This window comes from Pristis pectinata, chromosome 6 (assembly GCF_009764475.1).
Source record: "Pristis pectinata isolate sPriPec2 chromosome 6, sPriPec2.1.pri, whole genome shotgun sequence".
NCBI classification, from domain to species: domain Eukaryota; kingdom Metazoa; phylum Chordata; class Chondrichthyes; order Rhinopristiformes; family Pristidae; genus Pristis; species Pristis pectinata.
In genome coordinates this window covers 80,843,655-80,860,269 of record NC_067410.1, presented here as the reverse complement: position 1 = coordinate 80,860,269, position 16,615 = coordinate 80,843,655, and the positions used below count along the sequence as shown (strand labels likewise).

The following is a 16,615-nucleotide window of genomic DNA, read 5'->3' as shown; positions in this document are numbered from 1 at the left end:
AAGATTTCAAATCAATTAATCCAAAAACAATGCTCCGATTCCAGATAGCTTAGCAAATTCCATTTAATATTGAATTGCTAAAAAACATTTAACCAATAATCAGTACGTTTCTATTATGAATCAAAACCAAAAGCACCCACAGATGATGCTAAGCAGTCCTTTACATCAAATAATAAATATGACATTCTCAACACTTTTGCACCATGAAGATTACTGTGCATTCTGGACAATGTACAAATAGGCAATTGTTCCTTAATCCTTTGAGGTAAATATCAAAGAATTACAAAATGAAAGACAGTGTATTCAGAACATGTATAATAGGGCCTGCAAGTTCCCTGATAAACAAAGCGTGCCACAGCACAAGAGTTATGAAGTCCTATTCACAAGTAATATATTTTTTACCATCCCCACTAGGCGTTAGTCATGCATCTGTTATATACAAAAGCTTTTTTTCTAAAACAAATACAATGAAGAACTTGTTTTTATTAAATTAGATTTCCTGTTATGTTGATTGAAATGTTGGTGAAAAGCTGCATTCAATGGTCTGATGATTCACTACCCTTCTGACCTGAACGTAGAAGCCGTCAATTTAGATACTGAGGTGTGTAGCTGCCAAATAGTTTCAGCATGATCCAAAATGGTTCACATTTAAGTGCACAGACGGAATATTTTTCATTGGCTGAGGATTACAATTTTGCCAAAATGTTCCTTTTATTCTAGATGATACTAATTGTAAGAAACTGAGACAGGAATAGGCCCCTTGAACCTGCTCCACCATGGCTGATGGGTAGATGGAACCAGGTGAGGGAGGGCGGAGGGTGAGACAGAGACTGGTAAGTGATAGGTGGAGCCAAATGCCAAGGAGATGATGAGCAGGTGGGGACGGAATGGGAGGGATAAACAAGGAGAAGAAAACTAGGTGGGTCAAGTGAATATGTGTGGGAGGAGAGCACTGGGGGGGGGGGGGTGTGGGTTACTTTAAATTGGAATATCCAATGTTCATACTATTGGGCTACAAGTTACCCAAGTGAAATACGAGATATTCTTCTTCCAATTCCAAGTTCCCTGAGTCTGCACCTTTCACCCTACCAATCTCTGCATCCAGCACATCATCCTCTGCCATTTCTACCAACAACAACATGATCCCAACACCAGTCACATCTTCCCATCTCTCTCCCTCTTTCTGCCTTATTCAGGGACTACTCCCTCTGTGACTTTGTGGTCCACAAATCCCTCCCCATTCCCTGGCACTTTCTCCTGCAACCAAAAAGAAATGTAACACCTGATCCTACACCACCTCCTTCACTACCATCCAGGGTCCCAAACAGCCCTTCCAGGTTACGCACAGTTTCACCTACTCATTCCAACCTGATAATACTGCATTCCATGTTCGCGATGTGACCTCCTCTCCAGTGGTGAAACTAAGCACAGAGTAGGCGACCATTTTGCTAAGCACATGTGCTCTGTTCACAGTGACCATCTCGATCTTCCAGCTGTACATCTTTTCAGCTCTCCTTCCCACTCCCACACTGACCTGTCTGTCCTCGGCCTTCTCAATTACTACAGAGAGGCCAAACACAAACTGGAAGAACAACATCTCGTATTCTGCCTGCGTAGCTTACAACCCAATGGTATGAATATTGAATTTTCCAATTTCTAGTAACCCACAACCCTGGTGCTCTCCTCCCACACACACACTCACCAATCCACCTTGGTTTACTGGTAATCTCTCCCGTTCCCTCCTGTGCCTCACCTGGAAGGGCTGTTTGGGACCCTGGATAGTAGTGAAGGAGGTGGTGTAGGAGCAGGGGATCGACCTGAAGCGACAACTAACATCTTTTGTCTCCACAGATGCTGCTCAACCCACTGAGACCTTCCAGCAATCTTTTTTTTTCTAGATTCCAGCATCTGCATTCTCTCCTGACTCCACCACAGCTGATCCTACCCTTCAAGCTTACTTGGCTCAATCTCGTATCTTCTGATTCACAGGTATCTAAATATATATTGGATTCCACCTTGAATATATGACCGAGTATCTACAGCACTCCGAGGTCAAGAAATTTTTCATTTCAGTCTGAAAAAGCTGACTATTTATTCTTAAGGAATACCTCCGTTCTAGACTCTACAACCAGATAACACAGTCTTTCAGTGACCAACCTGTAAATCTTCCTCAGAATCTCTCAACAGGATCAACTCTCACTTTTCTAAACTTCAGTGAGTACAGGCTTGCTTCATAGGACAGTACATGTCATACCAGGAATCAATCCACAGTACACTCCAATGGAAGCACATCCTTCCTTAGGTACCAAGATGAAAATTGCACACAGTAGTTCTAATAACATCTCACCAAAGCCATGTACAACCTCAACAAGACTGTTTACTTTTATATAAGCTGCAATGAAGACCACCACAATACTTGTCCTCCTAATTGCTTGCTGAACCTAAGTTTTATTTTTCTGTATCCAGTGAATCTGCATCTTATAATGGCACCAGTACCATGAAATGTAAATATTTGATGACAGGTACACCTGAAGTACCAGAACAGAATAATGAGCTTACTCATTTGTAAACCAGCTTGCTTTGTACAGAGCTGCAACATGTTTATTTTGACAAAAGCTTTCTAGTTTCATAAATTGCTGTGAGACTCAATATCCTCAACTATGAACTATAGAAATACTTTTATTTATTGACTATAGCTTCACTTTCAATACCATAATTCTAAACAAACTCATCTCCAAACTCCTAGACCTAGGACACAGCAACTCCCTCTGCAACTGGATTCTTGAGTTCCTGACCAACAGACTGCAATCTGTAAGGATAAGCAGCAACACCTCCACCATGATCATCCTCAACAGTGGTGCCCCACAAGGCTGTGTCCTCAGCCCCCTACTCTACTCCCTATACACTCATGACTGTGTGTCCAGATTCTGCTCCAATTCCATCTACAAGTTCGCAGATGACACCACTATAGTGGGCCGGATTTCAAACAGTGACGAGCCGGAGTACAGGAAGGAGATAGAGAGCCTGGTGACATGTTGTCAAAACAACAACCTTTTCCTCAATATCAGCAAAACAAAAGTGCTGGTCATTGTATCAATGGTGCCGAGGTGGAGATGGTTGAGAGTTTCAAGTTCCTAGGTGTATAACCAATAGCCTGTTCTGGTCCAACCACGTAGACACTATGGCTAAGAAAGCACACCAGCACTTCTGCTTCCTCAGAAGGCTAAGAAACTTTGGCATGTCCCCGTTGACCTTCACCAATTTTTATAAGTGCATCATAGAAAGCATCCTATCTGGGTGCATCACAGCTTGGTATGCCAACTGCTCTGCCCAAGACTGCAAGAAATTGCAGAGAATTACAGACATAGCTCAGTCCATCACGAAAACCAGCCTCTCCTCGTTGACTCTGTCTACACTTTCCACTGCCTCGGCAAAGCAGCCAACATAATCAAAGACACCTCCCAACCCAGTCATTTTCTCTTCTCCCCTCTCCCAGCAGGCAGAAGATACAAAGCTTGAAAACACACACTACCAGGCTCAAGAACAGCTTCTATCCCACTGTTATAAGACTCTTGAATGGACCTCTTGTACAATAAAGATAAACTCTTAATCTCTCAATCTATCTCATTGTGGCATTTGCACCTTATTGTCTACCTGCACTCTGTTATAGCTTTTCCCTTGTACTACCTTGATGTACTTATGTTTTCAAATGATCTGTATGGGTGGCAGGCAAAATAAAGTTTTTCGCTGTATCTTGGTACATGTGACAATAATAAACCAATTACTTTTGTTGAACAGAATAGGATTAACAAGGTTGTCACATAACTTTTGCAAAAACAATAATGGCCACTGTTAGGGTAGAAAAAATAAGTAAATATAAACAGATGCAAGTAAGAATAATTTCTGTTCCTTCTTATCTTAGTGAGATCCTGCTGGAATTTTCCCAGGGAAACAATACATTACCATCAAGAATTCTAGCATTTATAATGACATATAAGAGAATTCTTACTAGATCAGAAACAATTTTCACCCTAAGAAATAGATAATGATCGTAGGGTGTTCGATTAAGCGATTAACCAACTTTTATTGTATACCTTTATGAATTAATAATGATACAATAATTAGTAAGCTTTATAAAACAAAAATCTTTTTAGGAATATAGGGGTAAATGTTTAACATAAAACTAGTATTGTAGATTGCTCCCAAGGCATCTCATTATTATTTCTTGTGATTTTAGAAACTAAATTGAGAGTCGACCCTCTTTTTTTATTAGATGAAAAATAAATTATTAAAGTTGTTTTCTAATTCACAAACAACATACAGCATAGAAACAGGCCATTTGGTTGGTACTTAGTGTCTCATCTATCACCATGTCTCTATTTTGCTCTCTCTCACTTGTATGTAGTTTTTCCCTAAAATGGACGGACTGTGCACCTCACCTTTTCCTACAATAGTGAGCTCCACAAACCTACCACTTTCTGGATAGAGAAGTTTCTTCAGAATTTCATGTTTCATTTCTCATCAGTCAACTTCTGCATAAAGAGAGAGACACTTTTACTGCTTTAGAGACCTCTATCAGGTCATCTAACAGCCATCTCTCCAAGAGAAGAGATCTAGTTCATTCATCTTTTTCTCATTGCTACACTTTGCAGTTCTGCAAACACCCTCAGTTCAGGAGTCTGCACTAGTGATCACAATAGACTGCTGCTGCACAATGAATAATTGATTATTGAAGTAATTCATGCAAATTTGCTGGAAAATCTGTGCCAAAAAGAAACAATCTGTACATTATAAAACCAACATATAATCACTCTGAATAATAAATTGGGACAAAATTGTTGTGGGAGAAAATCCAGAAGTGCCTGCTTTTGGCAGGACTTCTTTAGATTCTTTTGTGTGGTAAGAGAATTGTCACATCAGGGAAACAGGGCAACACCAGTGCCAATCAGTGACATGTCTCCTTCACCAACCACGGGTGAGTGAGTTGGTGAAGGAGACATGTTACTGATTGGCACGGGTGAGATGAAAATATGAACTGGAGTTGAGTGAGTTCAATGTCAAATGCGGCACAAAAGCAGAAGTCATGAGAAGAAGGATAAATTAGACAGAGTGAAAAAGACAATAATTTAAATCCAGCAACAATAAAACCTGAAGGAATTAAATAATTACTTTTGAGTGATGGCGTAGTTTCCGGGCAGAAAAATCAAGCCTCCCATTTTAAAAAAAGGTACTTACATCAAAATTGACAAGAGTTAACCTTCTTCATAGAATTGTGGGATAAATTGGTTTTTGAAATGTGGTCATACATAAGTGCAGAAGCAGCAGGTGATTAGAGGGGTGAATGGTATGTTAGTCTTTATAACGAGCGGGTTTGATTCCAGGACTAAGGAAGTCTTACTACAATTGCATTCAGCTTTGGTGAGAATATACCTGAAGGATAGTCAGGGATACTGCTACAGCTGCAGAAAGGGTGGATAATGTAGAAGGATCCTCTCTAGAGTCAGTATGGGTGGAAGTCAGGAACAAGAAAGGAGCTGTTACTCTACTGGGAGTATTCTATAGGCCTCTGGTAGCAGCAGGGATACTAAGGAGCAGATTGGGAGGCAGATTTTGGAAAGCTGCAAGAATAACAGGGTTGTTATCACGGGAGACTTCAACTTCCCAAATATTGATTAGCATCTGCTTAGTGCCAAAGGTTTAGACGGGGCAGAGATTATTAAGTGTGTCCAGGATGGATTCCTGTCACAGTATGTTGACAGGCTGACTAGAGGGGATGCCATATTAGATCTAGTATTAGGTAATGAACTGGGTCAGGTGACAGATCTCTCGGTGGGTGAGCATTTGGGGGACAGTGACCACCACACCATAACCTTTAGCATTATCATGGACAAGGACAGGAGCAAAGAGGACAGGAAGATATTTAATTGGGGAAGGGCAAATTATGAGGCTATAAGGCTAGAACTTGAGAGTGTAAATTGGGATGACATTCTTAAAGAGAAATGTACTATGGAGATGTGGTCGATGTTCAGGGATCTCTTGCAGGATGTTAGGGATAAATTTGTTCCGGTGAGGCAGACAAAGAATGGCAGGGTGAAGGAACCATGGGTGACAAGAGAGGTGGAACAACTAGTTAGGAAGAAGAAGGCAGCACACATAAGGTGTAAGCAGCAAGTATCAGATAGGGCTCGTGGGGAATATAGAGTAGCAAGGAAGGAACTTAAGAAAGGGCTGAGGAGAGCGAGAAGGGGACATGAAAAGGCTTTGGCGAGTAGGGTTAAGGAGAATCCCAAGGCTTTTTTCTGGTACGTGAAGAGCAGAAGGATGACGAGAGTAAAGGTAGGTCCGATTAGAGACAAAGGTGGGAAGATGTGCCTGGAAGTTGTGGAAGTGGGTGAGGTTCTCAATGAATACTTCTCTTCAGTATTCACCAAGGAGAGGGGCCTTGATGACGCTGAGGACAGTGTTGGTAAGGTTAATGTTCTAGAGCATGTAGATATCAAAAGAGAGAATGTGTTGGAGCTGTTAGAAAATATTAGGACAGATAATATTCCCCAGACTGCTCTGCGAGGCGAGGGAGGAGATTGCTGAACCGTTGGCTAGGATCTTTGAGTCCTCATTGTCCGCGGGAATGGTACTGGAGGACTGGAGGGTGACGAATGTTGTCCCTTTATTCAAAAAAGTTAGTAGGCGTAGTCCAGGGAATTACAGCCAGTGAGCCTTACGTCTGTGGTGGGCAAGCTGTTGGAAAGGATTCTAAGAGGTAGGATCTATGAGCATTTAGAGAATCATGGACTGATTAGGGACAGCCAGCATGGCTTTGTGAAGGGAAGATCATGTCTCACAAGCTTGATAGGGTTCTTTGAGGAGGTGACCAGGAAGATTGATGAGGGTAGTGCAGTAGATGTGGTCTACATGGATTTTAGTAAGGCGTTTGACAAGGTTCCACATGGTAGCCTTCTTCAGAAGGTCAGAGGGCATGGGATCCAGGGAGGCTTGGCAGTGTGGATTCAGAATTGGCTTGCCTGTAGAAAGCAGAGGGTTGTGGTGGAGGGAGTGCATTCAGATTGGAGGGCTGTGACTCGTGGTGTCCCACAAGGATTGGTTCTGGGACCTCTACTTTCCGTGATATTTATTAATGACTTGGATGAGGGGGTAGAAAGGTGGGTTAGCAAGTTTGCAGACGACACAAAGGTTGGTGGTGTTGTGGATAGTGTGGAGGGCTGTCGAAGCTTGCAGAGGAATATTGATAGGATGCAGAGCTGGGCTGAGAAGTGGCAGATGGGGTTCAATCCGAAGAAGTGTGAGGTGGTACACTTTGGAAGGACAAACTCCAAGGTGGTGTACAAGGTTAATGCCAGGATTCTGGGTAGTGTGGAGGAGCAGAGGGATCTGGGGGTTCATATCCACAGTTCACTGAAAGTTGCCTCACAGGTGGATAGGGTAGTTAAGAAAGCTTATGGGATGTTAGCTTTCATAAGTCGTGGGATCAAGTTTAAGAGCTGTGAGGTAATGATGCAGCTGTACAAAACTCTGGTTAGACCACACTTGGGGTACTGTGTCCATTTCTGGCTGCCTCATTATAGGAAGGATGTGGAAGTGTTGGAAAGGGTGCAGAGGAGATTTACCAGGATGCTGCCTGGTTTAGAGAGTATGTATTATGAGGAGAGACTAAGGGAGCTAGGGCTTTACTCATTGGAGAGGAGGAGGATGAGGGGAGACATGATAGAGGTATACAAAATATTAAGAGGAATAGATAGAGTGGACAGCCAGTGCCTCTTTCCCAGGGCACCAATGCTCAATACAAGAGGGCATGGCTTTAAGGTAATGGGTGGGAAGTTCAAGGGAGACATCAGAGGGAGGTTTTTCACCCAGAGAGTGGTTGGTGCATGGAATGCACTGCCTGAGATGGTGGTGGAGGCTGATACGTTGGTCATGTTCAAGAGATTGTTAGATAAGCATATGGAGGAATTTAAAATAGGGGGATATGTGGGAGGAAGGGGTTAGATAGTCTTAGGCGTGGTTTAAAGGCCGGCACAACATGGTGGGCCGAAGGTCCTGTATTGTGCTGTATTGTTCTATGGTTCTATTGTGTTGTTTTTTGTCTTCTTACTCCAGAAAGGATGTACTTGCTATGGAGGGAATGTAGTAAAGATTCACTGGACTTGTTCCAAGATGGCACAATGTGACTGCATTCTCAAGAGTTTAGAAGAATGAGAGGAGATCTCATCCAAACTTATACTGTTGTTAAAAGGCTTAATTGGCTACATGCAGGGAGGGTGTATTCCCTGACTGAGTCATCTAGGACTGGGTTCACAGTTTGAAAATAAGGGTAGGCTGTTTAAGGCCAAGATGAAAAAAAATGTTCTTCACTCAAAGGATGTTGAATCTTTGGAAGTCTCTGCTCAGGAGGATTGTGGAGGCTCAGTTATTCAAAACACTAAATGATAGATTCCTGGATATTAAGGGAATCAAGGGGTATGGTGATGGTGCTGAAAACTGGTGTTGAGGTGCAAGATCTGTCATGATCTTGATGAAGGTAGAGTAGGCTTGAAGGGCCAAATTGCAAACTCCTGCTCCAACTTTTTTTAAAATTTAAATTGCTACACTGGTATTGGTGCATGATGAGATGGAGCTGCTCACTTAACCAATGGATGATATGAAGGACAGCTCAATGTGACTGAACAGAAGTATACACAGAAATGGATTGAGCCTTAGATATATAGCTGAATCATCTGTGTGCACATAACAAGGGCCAGAAAGATACACCTCCAGAACAACTGCATCATCGAGGTGTGAAAGCCATCAAGACAGCATAATAATCTATCAGCAAACTCTCAAGTCAGTCAGTTTTGTGGAAAAAGCCAAAAAAGGTTCAAACTGGGAGAGCTCAAGAGCACTAGGGTGCATTGTTTGGTCGGTCTAAACAACTAGACAAAATCAAAGAGCCATCTCTCACATCAAATTGATCACTTGACTGTGAGTTGTGTTGTGACTATAAATCTTTTGCAACGTTGCAGGAATTATAGCATAGATTTCAATAAATACATGTGTTGTAAAGGATTTTTTTTCTTGAACACCTGTGCTGTAAACAGAAACCCATCGAGTTATGAGAAGTGATCACTTTAAGGCCCAACTTAACAACTTCATTTCTACTGAGCAAATATAATCAAGTCACACCATCCATTGCATTTCAACGGTGAGACACAAAGCTGAGTGAAAACTGGTGCTGATCCCCCCTCCTGACACACACACACACACACACACACACACACACACACACACACACACACACACACACACACACACACAGAAAGATGTATTATTTTTGGAACAACTTTACCTTCTGGTTGCAGTAATGTCTTTCTCTAGATGTTTGACAAGAAGTTTGGCAATTGCTGTGAAGCTGTTACTCATGCAGTAAATGTCTTTACTCTGAGCTCCTAGAATGTTGCCAAATGTGTCAGTGATGGTTTTAATCTCTAGTAGCAGGATATGGTGATAACAATGCTCCATATTTGCTAGTTGAGTCACCAGATAAACCAGGCAGCTTCTTGCCTTTTCCTAAGGAAAATCATAGACGTGATTTATGACTTGAACATTTGGACAAGCTCACTTACAGCTTTTATAACAAAATAATCTTTACATAAAATCAAATAAATGGTGGGGGCCTGGTGAATACTTACTGGAAGTGCATAAATTGGTTAAAGCAGAGGAATGGACATTGATTAGTGCAAGCTTCCAAGCTAAGCCTCTGTTGTCCATTAATGGTACTCTTCCTGATTTAATCACAGCAAGGGTACTAATAAATGGATTCAACAAACTTGCTTAAGGGGGGGAAATAGGAAATAAGCCAGGATTAGTTACTATGCAATCACTGAGATTCAACTATTGATATTCATAAGGATATATGCAAATGTTAAAGGAACATAACATTGAGTTTAACATGTTTAAAATGGTAATATCAGGGAAACAGACAGCAGTGTTGGAATAATAAAGTGTATTCACAACAAATTAATATATATGCTTCATACTTCATATGTAAAGGCATGCCTCTATGAAACTGAATACTATACAAAGTGAACTATTTTAAAGACCACAAACCTTACTAGCTAACACTTGAAATTTCAGCACTTTTAGAAATATAGGGACTGTAAAACATCAAAACTTAGCTATCCACCAACTACCTTTCTGATGGTCACATGCTGCAATAATTATAATGACTCCTTGACTAATCACAGCAAATCAACCGCTATCAAACGTCTGCAAAACTAAATAAGGAATAATGCTGGAAAATCAGTCGTCAATAGCTTCAGTACACACAGATCCAAATTAACCTTCTACCTTTCATGTATGCTACCATTACTATGTCATGCCTCAAGGTTACTTTTATGTTTTATCCCAAACACTATTTATTTTCTTAAAGGAATTTATTTAATTTGCATTTGACTGAATCAATGGTAAGTGCTTTCATGTTCCGTTTCAGAATCTGTTCCATAGATCAGCTGTTGGTCAATGAAATATTTATTTGGATATTTATGTGGAGTTAGAAAGTGAACAGAGGTGTTACCACTTCCTGATTTTCCAGCTGCATAGAATGAGGGATGTCCCACTTAATTTAATGGCAACATTAATTAACATGTATTTTGATTTGTTTCCTGACCATTAACCAACCAGGTTGCAAGGCCAAACCAGGAACCACAGAGGATGGTTGCTGGCATTTGGAAATAATTGGTGCATGGCCCTTGGGGTCTGCTGCAGCGGAGGGAAAGACTTCTGCTTCTTCTGACCCACAAGCACCACTTTAAAAAACACCTGTTTCTGGATCCTGGGAAACTTAACCACAGGGATTAAATTCAAATAGCTCTTTAAGTATGAAGAATGAAAGCTCATTGAAATATTAAAACTATAGAACCCCCCCCCCCCCCACACACACACACCCCCCCCTCTACCCCCATGTTTGACGTGGTCTCGTCAAACATAGCCTTGTCTGCAACAGACCGAAGTCAGGTTTTATATAACTACCAATTTATGAAGCACTCCACCAACCCCCCCCCCCCAACCTTGAACACACTAACACTTACTTGGGGATTTAAAACTAGCCTTATTGTTTCCTCAGCTTTATTCTTAATTACTTTTCCTTTGAGAACAGGTCCTCTGGATCTGATGTATTGCACACGGTGAAGTAGCTTATCATCACCAATATTATCAAGTCCCTTTAGAGATCTAAAAGCAGCAACAATATTAGCTCCCAACATTCTCTTTCTCAATAAGGACCATTCACTCTTCAAGGGGACGCAGAGGGCTTATGGAATGTAAAGTAATTGAAGAGTTCTGATTTTTTAGCAGACTGACCAATGTACAGCTGCTCTCCTTACTTAAGAAATTATAATACTGAAAACAATAGTTAATGCAGTCATGACCTGAATTACAACATCTAGTTTTATATTCCTAGTATTTAGAAAGCTAAGGAGTGATTTTGGTAAAGTTTTTAAGCTATTCAGGGTAGTACAAGATGATAAGAGGCATAGATTGAGTGGACAGGCAGAGACTTTTTCCCAGGGCGAAAATGGCTAACACAAGGGGGCATCATTTTAAGGTGATTGGAGGAAGGTATCGGGGGCATATCAGAGGTAATTATTTTTTTTACACAGAGTGGTGGGTGAGTGGAACACACTGCCAGCAGAGGTGGTGAAGGCAGATACATTAGGGACATTTAAGAGGCTCTTAGATAGGTACATGAGTGATAAAAAAAATGGAGCGCTATGTGGCAGGGAAGGGTTAGATAGATCTTAGAGCAGGATAAGATGTCGGCACAACATAGTAGGCCGAAGGTCCTGCACTGTGCAGTAATGTTCTATGTTCTAAATGGAGAAACTACTTTTGCTGGTTATGCCATCAAGGGCAAGGGAATATAATTGAAAGCAAGAGTCGTATCTACATGAATAAAGTTAGCAACATTTCTTTATTCAAAGATTGGTAGAATATTGTATCACTTCTGTAAATGGCAATTGGTGATAGGTCAACTGTCAAAATTAATCTGTAATTGATAGATTTTGATAACTAAAAGCTATGAAAGCATAAAGGGCAAAGTTGGGTATGTGGGCTATGGATCAGCCATGACAGAATGATAGAACAAGCTTTATGGGTTAAATGACCTGCTTCTGTTAGTTTGTAGTTCAGATTTACTACTTAAGCTGTTTTTTAATCCCCTAATTGTGTATATTATCATTCTATTTGGAAGGTTTCTAGCATTCACAGCAGGACCAGCTGTCTGATGAAAGGCCAATAACCTAAAACATTAACTCTGTTTCTCTCTCCACAGTTCCAGCCTGACCTGCTGTGCATTTCCAGCGTTGTCTGTTTTTATTTCAAATTTCCAGAATCAGCAGTCCTTTGGCTTTCTTTTCGATCACTACCTTCCTGTGAAAATCACCATGCCATCAAGACAACCTACGTTAATTTCTAAGTCGCACAGTGTGGAATCATACTGGAGAAATGTAATTATCATCCTCTTGTCAGGTTCACAAATATTCAATTAGAAGACAAACAAAATAAAACTAATTTTAAAAATTATGTAACTCAATTAATACCTGAAATATTGTTCTGGAAAAATGTGACTGTCTTTATGGTCGAGTTCACCACTTCACTCTTAAGGAATTAACATTAAAAGCCATAGCTGGCTAACCACGGATTTCCTCCTAATTTGCTCTGCTACACGTTCTGTCTAACTTTTAATTAGATCATGCTGGGAAATGGCAGAAACCTTGCAAGGGGATTAACGATGCATACATTTAAAATGACATTTTTAACCAGATTTTGATCAAGTTCCAACAGAAAATTACAAAATAATGTTGAATCTATAGGACATAAAGCATGTTGTACCCTGCAAATGCTAAAAATGGATTCAATAAAAACTATTACTAAAGATAATCTAGCCAAGACTGAATAGATAAAGAGGGGGAATTCTCACTGAGCTATACAACAGTTGTAAAGGAAGCAGAGAGAGTTGACTGTGTTCTGTGATCTCTACTAGCAAGGGCAACGGGCATATGGAATTGCACCCAGGTCACACACCTTGTGCTGTTCCTTCATTGTTGCTCGGACTAAATCCTGGAAGTCACTGCACAATCGTACACAAAAATTACTTGAATAACAATCAGAAAGTTGAAATCACTCGATGGTAGATCTGGAATTTAAATTCAGTTGATAATTGTGAATTAAAAATATCTAGTCTTAATAGCAAGTGACTTATAACTGCTTAAGTACAAAATAGATAAAATTGAGCAAACTGCCTAGCAAAGATGACCCTGGCCCAGTCAACTTTGTAATGTCTTCCTCATAAATGCTGGGACCAGTATCTAAATTGCGAGAGCTCTCCCACAGATCTTAAAGCAAATGCCTGATAGAGTCATACTTTTCAGTCTTCTCTATCCTGGCCACATCCTGACTCATTAGTGAAAAGACCCACCACTGTACAGTGGTATACAGGTGAGAGGTAGTAACCCTGGGACTCCTCAAGATTGACTGTAGATCCCAGGAAATATCATGACATCTGGCTAAAAATAGGAAAAAAAACTACTCCTGATTACCACCTAATGTCCTCCCTTTCAATTGCTATTCCTTTATATTGAATAACATTTGGAAGAAATGCTGAAAGTAGCAACGGCAGAGCAAATGCTTCTCCATATTGAACACTTGGTCTGCTGTCTTGAGTGAATACCTCCCTGATACTCAAAAACCTTTCCACCATTGACAAGACACATAACAAATGTGATAGGATACTCTTTGGTTGCCTGGACAATTGCAGTTCAAACAGCACTCAAGTATTTACAAGAACTCAATTGCTGTACTTTTACTCACTGGGACTCTGTTTCCCAAACTCTTTTTACTTACTCAAACTTGATTTCCTGCAGTCCTTTTAAGTTTACCTTAAGTTTGTATAAATCACTGTCTGGAAGCAGCACATGAACTCATATCCTCAAAATAACTGAAGTCGTTGTCCAATCCCCTGACCACCCGAACCAATAATGCAGAGAAGCAGCAATGTGTACCACAAGAAAGGGGATCTATCAGGAAATGCAGTTTTTAAATCAAAGAACATAACATTGTTCAAAATATTTCAATAATTAATTTATAGTCAAACTTTAGAATTACTAACAAATTTCCATTGTGCATACTGATATAATTACACAGCAAGTCAAAACTAGGGCCCTTTCTGACTGAGCCAAAATGGAATGGGAATTTTTTGGAAGAGCTTGGGTTTCACATTTAAATTAATGCCATTGCAGTATCAAACAGATTTTCAGAAGTGCTCAGTTGGTCCCTTGGACTTCCTAAGCAGTTCAATCTATCTGGGGTTTGGTTTAAATGTTGACAATGCAGATGTTCCTTTTGCAATCTAAACATTTCAGAAAGATCAAAGATATAACTAGAGATTAGGGAAGCCACATGACTCATCTAATTCATTCTTCCATGGAAATTGCAATCTGAGCATTACAGTATCAGAATGTCTTTTAAATGTTTCCAGAGGTTTTGTCTCCACTTTCCTACCACAAAGATTCACTCCAGGGATTCAGCATTTTATTAGGAAGTCTTTCATTACATGAATCCCGTATTTCTCTTTGACCAGTTTATGACGATAAGCTCTCATCTTGGCATGATTTCAAAATAATGGTCTGCATTCATTTTTTTTCCTGCTCATTTAGCAACTTAATTACCTCTGCAAGGGGTCCTTTCTCATTCACCATCTTTGAAGCTGAAGAATCCAAGGTCTAGATGTTCATCTGGGCGTAAAGGCATCCTGGCTGTGGGGGGAGGGTGGGGGGGGGGGGCTTCCCGCATCAGTGGAGACCATGGAGGTGGAGTAAAATTCTCACATACACGAGGTGCAACATGACCTGCATTGGAATCACACATTCTAGGGCTTTTCCTGGATAATCATGCTGATAATGCCCAATGATTGTAAAGATGTGTTTGAAAAACTTTGTTACACAAGAACACAAAGCCCATTCCACTGTTCAATAAGATTATGCCTGACCAGATCAATGATCTCAACTCCATGCCCCTGCTTGATCTCCAAATTCACTTTAGTCATAAATATACTCAATGACGTCCAAAACTCTGTGGTTTAGAGAATTCTATAGTTCTCAACTCTTAGGGCAGAAATATCTCCTTATTTCAGTCTTAAATTACCATCTCTTCAGCCTGAGGTGATGGCCCCTCGTTATAAATTCTCCCACCAGGAGGAACTTCCTCTCAGCATCTACCCTGTCGGCTCCCCTCAAAACCTTATGAGTCAAAACCTTATGCGTCAAACCTTATGAGTCAAATAGATTACCCCTCATTCTTCTGGACCCTAGAGAATATAGCTCCAATTTTGTTACTTTTTCCTTGTAAGGCAAGAATCACTCTAGTGAACCTTCTCTGCACTGTCGCCAAGGCTGGTACTTTTTCCCTGAAATAAGGAGACCAAAACTGTACTTAGTAGTCCAAGTGTGGTCTCATCAGAGCATCATTTCCACTTTATGCTCCATTGTACTTACAATGAAGTTCAACATTCTATCGCCCTTCTCAATCATTGATCATTTGAGTATCAAAACAGGATTACATAATGTATAGAGCGTGGAAGGAGGCCTTTCATTCTAGTGAGTCTGTACCAGCTCATTATAAAACCAATCTAGCTTGACCCACTTGTCTGCAAAGTCTTTTCTCTCATATCTATCCAGCTAACTTTTGAGTGCCAAAACTGAATCTACCTTCATTGTGCATTCTAATCACTAACTAATCGGTATGTAAAAAAAATACTTTCCTCGTGTCACTTTTCATTCTTCGTTAATTGCACACATTTTACATCCCCTCATCCTTTATCTCTGTGCCAGTGGGAACAATTTTTCTCTCTCCACGCTGTCTATATCCTTCATGGTTTTAAATACTTCTATCTGGTCCCCTCACAACTTCCTAATTTTTAAGATGAACCACCCCTCAATCGTTGGTATATCCGTGTTTCTTGTGCATGGGCTTTCAGATCCTTCTAACAGCTTGCTTCACCTGTGGTTTTACATTGTGCTCTGTGCAAAACATCCAAACACTCATTTAATAGTTTCTCAAGATTGGGAAAATATGCTGCTTTCCTCTTCTCCCCAAAGTGAATGGTCTCATATTTTCCCATCTCCCACTTTCTCACCCACTCACCACTAAGTACACCACTTTGAAGTGCAGGTATGGTAGTGTAGCAGTTAGCGTAATGCTTTTACAGCACCAGTGACACAGGTTCAATTCCAGCCACTATCTGTAAGGAATTTGTACGTTCTCCCCATGTCTGCGTGGGTTTCCTCCGGGTGCTCCGGTTTCCTCCCACATTCCAAAGACGTATGGGTTAGAAAGTTGTGGGCATGTTATGTTGGTGCCGGAAGCGTGGCGACACTTGCAGGCTGCCCCCAGAACACTCTATGCAAAAGGTGCATTCCACTGTGTGTTTCGATGTACATGTGACTAATAAAGATATCTTATGTCTTCTCACAGCTCACCTTCCCACATTGTGTTGTATTGTCAGCAAACTTGCATACCTTAAATTAATCCCTTCACCTTTACCATTGATATGAAACCTCAGCACCTG

At 40.7% G+C, this 16,615-nt stretch overlaps 1 protein-coding gene across 1 annotated transcript in view; it reads right to left on the bottom strand.

Annotated features, from left to right (window-relative positions):
* Nucleotides 1–16,615, bottom strand: part of veph1 (ventricular zone expressed PH domain-containing 1) — a 165,074-nt gene that overhangs the window by 71,874 nt on the left and 76,585 nt on the right. Inside the window, exon 8 of the mRNA XM_052018809.1 lies at nucleotides 9,341–9,561. Coding sequence (XP_051874769.1) covers nucleotides 9,341–9,561 — 221 coding nt within the window. The remainder of the gene's footprint in view (nucleotides 1–9,340; nucleotides 9,562–16,615) is intronic.